The 11,618-nt window shown below is 36.0% G+C and overlaps 1 protein-coding gene across 1 annotated transcript; it reads right to left on the bottom strand.

Moving 5' to 3' along the window:
- Positions 1-1,284: 1,284 nt before the first annotated feature.
- On the bottom strand, positions 1,285-10,195 carry LOC100049998 (olfactory receptor 2T6-like). The gene is made up of 2 exons (XM_070246230.1): positions 10,139-10,195; positions 1,285-3,956 (listed from the first exon to the last, which is right to left on the bottom strand). Exon 2 carries the CDS (start codon positions 2,686-2,688, stop codon positions 1,612-1,614), a length of 1,077 nt encoding a protein of 358 aa, XP_070102331.1. The 5' UTR covers positions 2,689-3,956; positions 10,139-10,195; the 3' UTR covers positions 1,285-1,611.
- Between the last annotated feature and the right edge of the window lie 1,423 nt (positions 10,196-11,618).

Below are 11,618 nucleotides of genomic sequence, written 5' to 3'. Positions count from 1 at the left end.
CATATTTGACATTTAAAATTTTATAAGAAATACATGTATTAACTCAAATTTCACAGATGAAGAAATTGGGCCTCAGTCATTTTACAAGATGGACAGAAGTTCTCTAAAAGTGGAGTTGAAATGGATGTCAAGTTCTCAGGCTCAGCCCTCTCCTTCTCTTCTCTTTTATTTATTATGTTTCTTGTGGGTCATGATCTTCTGAGTTGGAAACGCCCTCTGCTATCACCCTGTATGTGGTCCATTTCAAGCCTGTCTGACAAAGAGAACCTCAAAAAGGCTGAACCTGGTTTGCAACCGATAACTAGGTAGGAACTGACCCAGGTCAACTTTCCTGAACTACTAGTCAGTTCAACTCACAGTGTTCCAAGGTGAATTGTTTCAATGGTTAAAGATTTTTGTCTACCACCCAGCAGATTTTTCAGGGAATAGGAGGCATGGCTGTGTTTACCTCACCCACCATTGCCAGTGTCAGTCAGCAGTAAAACATCACTGAACTCAGCTAGCATTTTGTTAAACTGGTGAGAGCACAAAGCCTCACATAACACCACACAGAGGTGGTCTAAGGGGCTTGGAATATGGTACAGGTTTTTCCAACTAGGTCTATGATTTAGGTTACACACTTACATTCTCCACTGATCAGCTTCCTAAAAAGAAATACTAAATCATTTCCAAAGAATTTTCCAGTTCCCACTCTCAAATGAAAAGCTAATTATTTCCTTTCCATTTTGTAATGTTATCCTGTTCAAAACTCAGTGCTCCAGAGATGGAAAAAACGTTCTGTCCACTATTTCTTTGGAAGAAAAAGATTAATAGATATATCCATACCCCTGCTAACATCTAGAGAAGGATTCCAGAAATCTAATAATCTTAATGAATTGGAGGAGAAGCTGAAAAGTGATTTCTGAATTTATGAGTTAATAGTGCACTTTTTTCTCACCTACTTCTCATTGTATCTTCTGATGTAAAGATTAGTTACCACATAACAAATGTAACATCATAGAGTCCTTGCGCTGTGGAGGATTAGTATTTGCATTTCTTAAAATAAACACGTGATTCATTGTTTCCAGTTCCAAATTTAGATAAAGGAGCAATGTTTTCAGTTACTACTTAAAGAAAGGGTCTCCAGATTTTCTAAATCCTGGTGTAAGTCTGTGTAAATACTCCCTTTGAAGTTTTATGACACTTTAGTCTCTTTCAAATGCCAACACATGTAACCCTTCCATAAACTCCATCAATGGATCATTTAAACAACATAATCAAAATGACCAGGTCATATGAGGCCACTGAAGGTGGGCAGAGCATATAATATTAACCAGACATTTTGGGGAATTTATATACACGAATTACTATCAGAGAAGTGGTATGAGAGAAGAATTGGAATGGGTGCACACAAAGAAGGACTAAACAGCAGTGGTGTTTACAGCATTATCCTTGTGTGAATGTTACAGTGGTTTCACATTTTTGATGAAAATGCTGCTGATACACCTTTTCAGATAGCTGGCATTGGCAGTTACTGCAAGTATTACCCATATTACCCATGTTAATATATATATATATATATATATTAACAGCACCCATATTCTTCTGAGTAGAGATGGAGGATTTAAACTGTCAGAATTCTTCCCCTGTCACACAATGGAGCCCTTGCCATCTTGCCAAAACCCTCTTCAAGGCCCCTGTTACATCTGTGTTTCTCAGGCTGTAGATGAGAGGGTTTAACAAGGGGGTGAGGATGGTGTAAAAGGCAGAGAAGACCTTGTCTTTGGTTGGAGTGTGGTAGGATTGGGGAAGCATATACGTGTAAAGGGCAGCCCCGTAAAACAAGGTCACCACCATTATGTGTGATGAGCATGTGGCAAAGGCCTTCTTCTTGCCTTCTGCTGACTTCATCTGGTGCACTGTGATGAGAATCTGGGCACAGGAAGAAATCACCACGGAGAAAGGGATTAGCAGCATTATGACACAGCAAATGTACATCACCATTTCATAGGTGGCCTTGTCACCACAGGCCAGCCTGAGCATGGTGGGCGCCTCACAGAAGAAGTGGTCGATCTTGTGGGAAGCACAGAATGGGAGACTCATGGTGATAGGGGTGAGGAGGAAGCTGTCCAAAGCGCCGCCGAACCAAGAGCTGGCCAAGATCATCCAACAGATGTGGTGATTCATGAGGACAGGATAGCAGAGGGGGTTGCAGATGGCCACATAGCGGTCATAGGCCATGAGTCCCAGCAGGAAGAATTCAGCCCCCACAAAGCCCATGTAGAGAAAGTACTGGGCTGTACAGGAGATAAAGGAGATGGTCCTCTTGCCCATGAGATAATCAACCAGCATCTTGGGCACAATGGTGGAAATGTACATCATGTCAATGAAGGAGAGGTGGCTGAGCAGGAAGTACATAGGAGTGTGGAGGTGAGGGTCTATGTGGATCAGAAAGATCATGACCCCATTAGCTATCATGGTCATAAAGAAAATGGCACAAATGATGCTGAAAAGGAAGCCTGAGGCTTTACTGTGAGTAAAGAGTCCTGTGAGGGTGAAGTCCCTGAGAAACGTCTTATTGTCTCCATCCATGGTGTTGTTATAACTGAAGGCAGAAGAAGAGAAGTGTGGAGTTAATGAACATTGCAGTAGATAGAGTGAATTATTTAAACATGTCTTGACATTATTTATATGACTAATATCAAGCATTTTTATGTCTGGTGGTAGATTTGCAGCTTCTTCTTTCTTTACTGTTGAAGAGCAATTCCAAAGTTAGTTCTCCATGACATGAAGATGAATGGACATTTGGAAACGGATGCTTGGTTTAAGAGAGCTTAATTATTATTGCAGAACATCTGGGTCCAAGAAAGAGGATTGTTCACTTAGAGTTAACTCCATTTTTAAAAAATGTGCATAAAACTGAAAAGCAATTGATCCAATCATTTCAAATAATGAAACATTTCAGCAAGATGTTTTGTTGAATTAGGAAGTTTTGTGACAACTTTGAAACTATTCAGCCTTATCTAGGAATAATAATTAAGTTGTAGATACAGTTGAAAACTATAATGAACTGTAGTGAATTGGATCACAGAATCATTTATCTGATCATTGATCATCCTTATTTGTTCCTTCACTCATTTGTTGATTTCTCAGTCATAGTCATTCATGCAGCAACATTTATTTATAGGATGCTATCTGTACAGTGTTCTGAGCTCTAGGGATACTGTTGTAAACAAAAGAAGAGAAATCTCTTGTGTCTTATGGTTCCAGTTGTGGGAGAAAGAAAACAACTAAGTAAAGGGTGATGATGGTTCAGGATAATACTAGTAAATGCTATGAGGAAAAGATTAACATGAATAACGAAGGATGACAAAGAGCAGCCATGTGAAGATTTGGGAGAAGGGTGTTCCTGCAGAATGAATAGCAAATTTAATATTCTTAAAGCAGAAACGAGCTTGTTATGTTCAGGATGGTGCAGGCAGAGCATTGTGAATAAGGGGTATAGTGAGGTGTCAGAGATCAGATTTTAAGGCATGAAGACCAAGGTAACAATGTCAAAATTATTTTCTAAATATTATCAGTAGAATTGAAGTGTGGTTGAAAACTTGTAACAGTTTGGTTAACATTTAAACATATGTTCATTCTGATTTTTTAGTTTCCATTTTGTTCATTTCAGCCAATGGTCCTTTTCCCTTGGTTCTGCATTGTTATATGCTTTGAAGGCTTTACAAGAAGGAGCTTCCATCCAGGTTAGTCTGGGGAAGTCCAGGTTGCATCTTCTGTCCAGGATCCCATCTGGCTTAGCATGTCTTCCTCCTCCTTTCACTCTCAGTAGCGTAATTTTTTGGTTCATCATAACCTGAGACATGGTGCCTGAATAAAGTATCTGAAGGACATGCAGGTTAAAGTGTAACAGGAAATCCTGCAAGATCTTAGGCCACGTAGGGGTGTCCACACTGTGGGTGATGCATTTGCATCTGGAACAGACATGAAAACAAGAGAATATTTTTCAAAAATTCTTCAATAGTTTCACTATTCTTCAAAGGCCAAATATATATTTTGAATTATTAGACATAATATCAACTATTGCACATTGCATACACTGAAAGAAGCAGGTGATGTGGCCATAAGTTCATGGAAATGGCAGCCATTTTTCCAGTTTAGGAGCAGCATTTTTGAGTGGGGGTGGGTCTCTATGACGGCAGTTGTCTTACATATAATTAAGGGTGTCACCACAGTGAATTGGAGATTTGATTTAGGAAAGTGGAAAATATGCAGATTAAGGGAAAATGCAAGCTAATTAGAAATCTAATCTCTTTCATTCTAAGTTTATTCAGATCTTTCAACGAAAGTCAGAACATAACTCAACAGTGTCGCTTGCCATTTTGGGAAAGGCTGAATGGATTGGGTAGTGAGGAAAGCGGGTTGTGGTTTATTTGCCCCTTTTCATCCTCTTCTGGAAAGGGGTACGACCTGGTCTAATGAGTCCCTAATGATGATCTGCGGAATCAGAAGGCACCCACAGCAAAGCCAAGGAAAGCCCATGACGCTCGTGGAGTCTTCAGGAGAGGACGAACACACTGCTAGGTCAGTGCACCGCTGCACGGAAGGGAAAGAGGGGCTTACTCATGACAATTAAAAACGTTGTACCAGGATGGAAAGCCACAGGAGAGGCAGGAAAGAACAGTGCTGATGTGAAATTGTATCACAAGTGTGGAGAATAAAACTTGAGTAGCTCTCCAGGAATGTAGAAGGACAGAGGTTATATGATAAGGAAGAAAGTGATAGATATGTGATAATAACAATACAAAAGCAAGCTATAAATAATTGGTGGCTTTTAAGATAGTGATTCCAATGTAAGACAATTATTCATAACAAATTGAAGAGAAGAAAACTTTTATGAAAAGAACAAAATGTCTTAGTACATGGAAGTTTCATTTAACAAATTGATACATACACTTATGTATGTCCTGGAAAATTTTTGAGGTAAAAGCAATATGAAAAAAAAGGGAGGAAGGAAAAAGAGAGAAGAAAGAAGGAAGGAAGGAAAGAGAATGAGGGAGTAAAGAGGAGAAAAACAGCTCAAAGTATGCAGACAGAACAAAAAAAAGAAAAAAATTCCAACCTACAACAGAATAAAACTTAGACTGGTCACAAACATCATTTTGATATGGATAAAATCCAAATAAAAGTGAAGAATTGTCTAAACAGAAGACATATAATGTTTGAGTTAAAAGTAAGGCTGCAGAGCAAGAATTTTCTCGTGTACATATGTTTTCTACAACACTGAAAATGTGGAAGAAAAAGAACTTAATATAACAGTGCAGGAGGTAAAAAAGAAAACAGCATATAATGAGTTTAGATAGAAAATAACTATGTTAATTTAGTAACAACATTAATTTAGTAACAACATTATCCCTTTTAAAGTGTAGGTTCACCGTTTAAGAAAGCAAATCACAAAAGGTACATAACAGAAAAGATGGACTTAAAAGATTCAAAAACAAGTGAGTGAATTCAGTATATACAGAACACAATTTAAGTCAAACGTATTCTGTAATATTGCCTTAAATCTAATTTAAATCTAATTTAAGACAATAGAATAAATAAAGCAAGGCAATAATTCTATCAGTCAAATTTTAGATGGAAGTGGTTTCTGTTCCTAACACATTCAGTTATCTTCCAAAGACTAATCTTTTTTTTAAAATATAATGTATTAGAACTCTAAAATGACAATAACAGTTTTACATGTATTTCAGAGAATTTGAAATACTTAAGCATATGCCTAAAACACAACACAGGCCAAAAGGAAGCTCAAAATTGTACTTCAATCAAATATACCAAATATGGAAACTTAGGGTACATAGCCAAAGAGATACTATGACAAAGTTTTATAGCACTCAAAAATATAATTTTTATTAAAAATTATCTGGTGTAAATAAATATTTAATCCATTAAGTTAGAAAAGTATCAACAGAATAAATTTAAATAAGAGGAATAGACTGTAAAAGATATAAACAGATATTCGTGGGTTCTGAAATAAGTAGACTGGATATATAAAGAAGTGATTCTTTGATATTGAAACAAAATAGACCAACTTCTGGCTATGAGTATGACACGTGGGGGAAAAAAAGACACAAAACATCATTAAGAATAAAAACAACCATTAACTACAGATATGAGAAGAGTAGCAAAATATTTACAGTATAATATTAATTTAACATTATATTACTATAGTTGGAAATTTCCATGAAGAGGATTATTTCAAAATATATATTATATATGTATCTATATATACAATATGCATGTATAACTATAAATAAATGCAATGTATACATATGTATGTATATATGTACATAGATATTATATATGTATCTATATGTGCAATATGCATGTATAACTATAAATAAATACAATGTATGCATATGTATGTATATATGTACATACATATAGTCAAATTACTAAGAAAAAAATATTTAGGGCTCCCCAAATCTGGAAAAATCTGAAGATTTTAATAGAGCTGTGTCTCTTCAAAATTCCTAGTTCAGAAAGCATTCTGTGAATATCTTCTAAGAACAGATAATTTCAAAATTCTTGTAGTGTGTAGATTAATCCTCATTTATTTTATAAACCTGTATAGCTCCCAAAACACCTCTCATTAGTATAAACCAATCTCATTTATAAATATAGATTATAATTGCCTAAATTCATATTAGTTGTTAAACCTAGCAGTAGTTAAGGGTGACATGTCTGCAGACCTGTTCATGTAAACCCACTCCCTCTCCTTTGCACTCTCCAAGGCTCTGCACTGGCTGAGAACTAAAGACAAAAGTCCTGTGTGTGATTTGTTTGGCCCTCAATGGCTTGGCTATTCAGCCATCTGCTCTCCAGTGTTCTCAATTCTTGGCACTTGGCTTCCGGAAAATAGCCTAACGCAGGAGCTTCCCCTGCCTGGAGCACAATTCCCCCCTCTTCATCTGCTTTCTGTGGCCCCAGGTCTCAGCTTGCATATACTTCTCTCAGAAAGAGACCCCTTTGGTGTTAATGGTGTAAAATGCCCTCATTACACGTTAGCATATTTGTTCATATCAACAAAATATTTCTAAATGATAGCAAAAAAATAATGAACTAACGCATAATGTACTAAACTTGGAGAAAAATGTAAAACTAATAAAATGCAATTCTGATTAAAATCCCAATAGAGATTTTTCTGGAGGAACTTGGCAAAGTGATTCTAAATTTGATCTGGAAGAATGAGCATGTGCTAATTCTCCAGAGGAGAAAAATTTTAAAAATTAGCAGTGCACATTGAACTTTCCATGGGACCAGTGTAAAATACAGAGGCTGAATAACTGCACAGAGGAGAGTGTTTAGAAATGAACACCCCCCACCAAAAAAAAACACCCACAAAAATCGTAGCACACAAGTACATGTTTTACATGAAAGTTCAAGGAAATGGAAGGTTGGACTTCACAATGTCTATATGGAGATGAAGGAAAACAATGTGGCAGCCCAAAATATGCGTCTTTGCCATAAAAGTTACATTGAACTGAAGGCAATTAAGAAGCAGCAGACTCAGGAAAGTTTCCCTTTTCTGCCTAAAGGAGGATCCAACTTCTCCTTTTACTGGAGACAGTCTCTAATCAGCCCAGAGACAGCACTAGAGGAACCTGCAAAGTAACGTGACTGCACCACTTCCCTCCCATGTATTTACCTTCCCACAGTTTGCCACTCGTGGAAGACTAAAACTGCATCCTTTTGTCCTGCCATTTCTTTATAAATGCATGTTTTTGTTTTTGCTTTTGGTGAAGATGTTATATAAGCCACAGTTTTAAGCCACCACTTTGAGTTACTTTTTTGTTAAGGTTTCTCCTGCATGTTGTATGCTGCATGCACTGCATGCGTTAATAAACTGATTTCCTTGTGCTAACCTGACTTTTTGATAGAGTCGCAGCTGAAAGCTAACATTCATAGAGGTAAATTTTTGCCTCCCCTATGGAGAGGAATTTGCAATTTATAAGTAAAGAATAAGACTTTTCTTTCAAATTCACAATCTTTACAGCAGGTGGCTCAAAAACTTAAATCAAAGAAATAAATGCATTTATAAAATAAATACATATATAGTGTTTGAATATTTTTAACAAAGAAATGTCATATTGTATTCAGAAAAGATATGTTTAAAGGATGACAGTAATATTTAGGATTTTCAATGTAAGGAAGTGGGCTCAGGCATTCTCCGGAGCTACTAGCGTGAGTGCAACATAAAACAAATTTTCTGGAAGTGCTTGGCAATATTTCTCAAATGTCTTTAAGAAACATCTACACTTTCTCCACTTTTATGGATTTAAGAAAATACATAGTATGAAGATGTGAGTAAATGTCAAGTGAAGATGTTAAATGGATCACTGCTTTTGATAATAAGAATAAACTGGGAACAATCTAAATGATCAACGTTACTAGATTGATGAAATTAAATATTATGCAGCTGACCTTGACCCCGTTGATAATACTGATGTAAGTTAGGTGTCTTGTTATGTAAATATGTGAATAATATATTTGAAGTAAAAAATATATTACTATCCTTTTAAAGAAATACATGTGCAGAAAAATTATAATCTCTTCTAGTTGACTTAGCAGGTTTTGCATTGAGATGGAGAAGAATGAAACCAAGAGTAGAAATCAGGCTTATGGTACAGCAACTAAGAGGATGTGCTGAACTGAATGGAGATTGAAGAATTTGGCAGACAGTGCACCAGAGCATTCTAGAATCCAGTTTAATTTATTTACCACATACTATGAACTTTGTACTTTATTACTTTCCAAATAACATAAACTAGACTCTGATGGTCAAAGTTCCCAGAGGACCACTTCCATCTCTCTGTGATGCTCTTAAGTTTCTGATAGGGAGAGGACTGCTCCCTCCTTGTCCTCTGATGTGTCCTAGACTTGTTTCCACAACTCACGACAGTCTGCGGGGAGTTTTCATCTGCCACACATTTCTGTCTCCCCAACTACAATATGAGCCATTTGAGAGGAGAGTCATCCTCTAAATAGTCTTTTATTCACAATCATTAGTACAATATTGCCTATATTAGGAGGTTTATATATCAATAGATTACTTCAAGAATTTGATGACTTCTACACTTAATATTTTCCCATTTCAAACTTGTATACATGGGCAAAGAAAATATAAATATTTGCTTTGATATCCTCTATGACATCACACTGAGCTATGGGGCTAGCTTTCAGGACCTTTTGAGTCAGAAAAAAATGGTCTTTGGAAAAGAAAGAAAGACACCAAGCAGAAAGGTGGTGACATCGACTATTTGTTCCGTTCTAATATCAAAGTGTGCATGATGCCCACACTTTCAATACAGCCTGACTAGCAACATCTGTCCAGCCAACATCCACAACCATCAGTGAGGAGTGTTCCCATCTTCTGGACACTGCTTCTTGATCTCTCCAAAATGGGTCATAAATGCAATAAATATAATCAGTTCACGAAATAGTGGTTGGCACCATCACAATGCTAGCAGGACAATTTATCATTTGATTACCTGTAGTCTAAACACATGCACAAGAAAGTGATGCTTCTTTTAAATAAGTGAATGGACATCTTGCAGTTGAAGCAAGAGAAAATGTCAAGTCCTTCCCAAATGTTTCTATGGTTATGCCTAGCTACTAACCCAACTTAACTGTAAATATTCCATTTTTACCTGAAAAATAATTGTTACCTGAAAAATGTGTGCTAAATGAAGACTTCAGAAATATTCAGAGATAGCTCAAACAGTAGCCTATGTTTTTACATTTGACAACAGGTTTTTGTCCACAATTTTGGCTTTGTTCAGTTCACTCCCCAAATTATTTGCCTCTGGACTCCTGTGTTGTGCTTCATCCATTTCTCATCCAAACTTCTTAAGATAAAGCATCCTAATTCCTCACACATCCATCAGAATTTCTACTTTCCAATCCTATTCATTTTAATTATTTTCTCATCATCTAAATATCTATGCTTTAAGCTTATAAAGTAGCAAGTTTGCGGGAAATATCTGCACAAATATTCAGATAATTCAGATATTGCACAAAATATCTGAATAATCTCAAATCAATAAACTTTCTGCCCCCATACACATTATCTACGAGAGCCAAGTGGCTTTCTTACCTTGAGAATGCAAGTAAAAGCTGATGAGAGAAGATCACTTATAGGTATAGTATATCTAGAGAGAGGAAAATTAGTTAAAGGCAAAATTGGTTACAGACATCTTCCCAAGAGATAAGATCTTAGAAACTAATGAGATAAAATGGAACCTCCTTGATTTTCTTTCTCCATATTGGCTTCTTTCTTTCCTTGAAGAGATGACAGAAGATCCAGGTTGAAAGGCACAGAGCATCAAAAAGGAGATTATTAGTGAGAAATATTTAAAAATGACCACTTAACTGGAGCTATGGATTTCACACTTCAGTGCCGCAAACACTTAGGGGCACAAAGCACCAAGGAACCAAAGAGGGGATAGTTTAAATAACCTAGAAAATGACGTCATAACCATCCTGAGATTTCTTATGGAGAGCTCTACTTCTAATAATCCTGGGAGGATATCAGTTAAACTGGTTCTGGTTGACACTGAAAATTTTACTAAAATATCTAAATGGCAAGCAAAGATTGTGCCTTAAAACTGACGTGATTGGACTGACTTCTCTCTAGTTTTTTGTTGTTGTTGTTGTTAATTAAAAGCTTGACAGCAAGTGTTTTCTGAATGTTTCTTCAGCAGATTTTGAATGCATTTTATTTCAACAGAGAACAAATTAGTAATAGCAGGAAAATTGCCAAACTAAGGAAAATTAAGTTTTTCATTTGGTTATTTAATTTCTCCCTTCAACAAAGATCATGAGCTATAATGCTTTCATTTTTCTCTTTCATGAAGCAAGTTCTCAATGGGTATCATTCATTAATTAAACAAGTTGTGCAATCACCAATAAAAGCAGCCGCAAATTCTTAAGAAAATAGATCATGAAGTTTTTGATGAACATATTGAAAGTGTAATTAATCTAAAAATCCAATTTAAGGAAATGATTGTTATTAAACCCTCTTGAACACATGGCCAGAAATCAAGTTTATGAAAAGTGCTTATCCTAGATTGGAAGTTATGAATTCATGAAAAACAGCTCACTTTGTTTCAAATAAGCTTTTGCTTTATTTTTCATAGCAACAATTGATTTGAAAAATGTGAAAAATACTTCATCACTTTATTGCGTAAAGCAAAATTGTGCTAGTCAATCAAAAATCTTTGATATGCTCAATATTTTTTTCTAAGAACATCAGAATCTGAGGTCTGGGATGAATACATCCTGTGACTACCTACAATGTGAAAAGCAATAATAAGTGAAATTAAGAAAAAACATTAACAGCATATACCATTCTACCGATCAAAGAACCAGTGCTACATGCTTATGACATGATGGAAGTTAGAGAGCTAGGTTATAATACTGAGTATATTTACTTAATTATTTCACTTCATTATATGTCATAACTAGTTTAACAATTCTGCACCCTTATTTTAATGATCTCGGGGCAAATTAATATAAAGAGAAACAACTGTAACTGATTTCTTCAGTTGATCCAGATTCTGGCCATTATGAATAAC

Source organism: Equus caballus, chromosome 21 (assembly GCF_041296265.1).
Source record: "Equus caballus isolate H_3958 breed thoroughbred chromosome 21, TB-T2T, whole genome shotgun sequence".
NCBI classification, from domain to species: domain Eukaryota; kingdom Metazoa; phylum Chordata; class Mammalia; order Perissodactyla; family Equidae; genus Equus; species Equus caballus.
The sequence above is the reverse complement of the archived record's forward strand: the minus strand, read 5'-3'. Positions and strand labels throughout refer to the sequence as shown.

What these genes read in the sequence shown, in the direction of transcription:
- LOC100049998 (XM_070246230.1), bottom strand. Translation starts at nt 2,688, where the DNA reads ATGCTTGATATTAGTCATATAAATAATGTCAAGACATGTTTAAATAAT.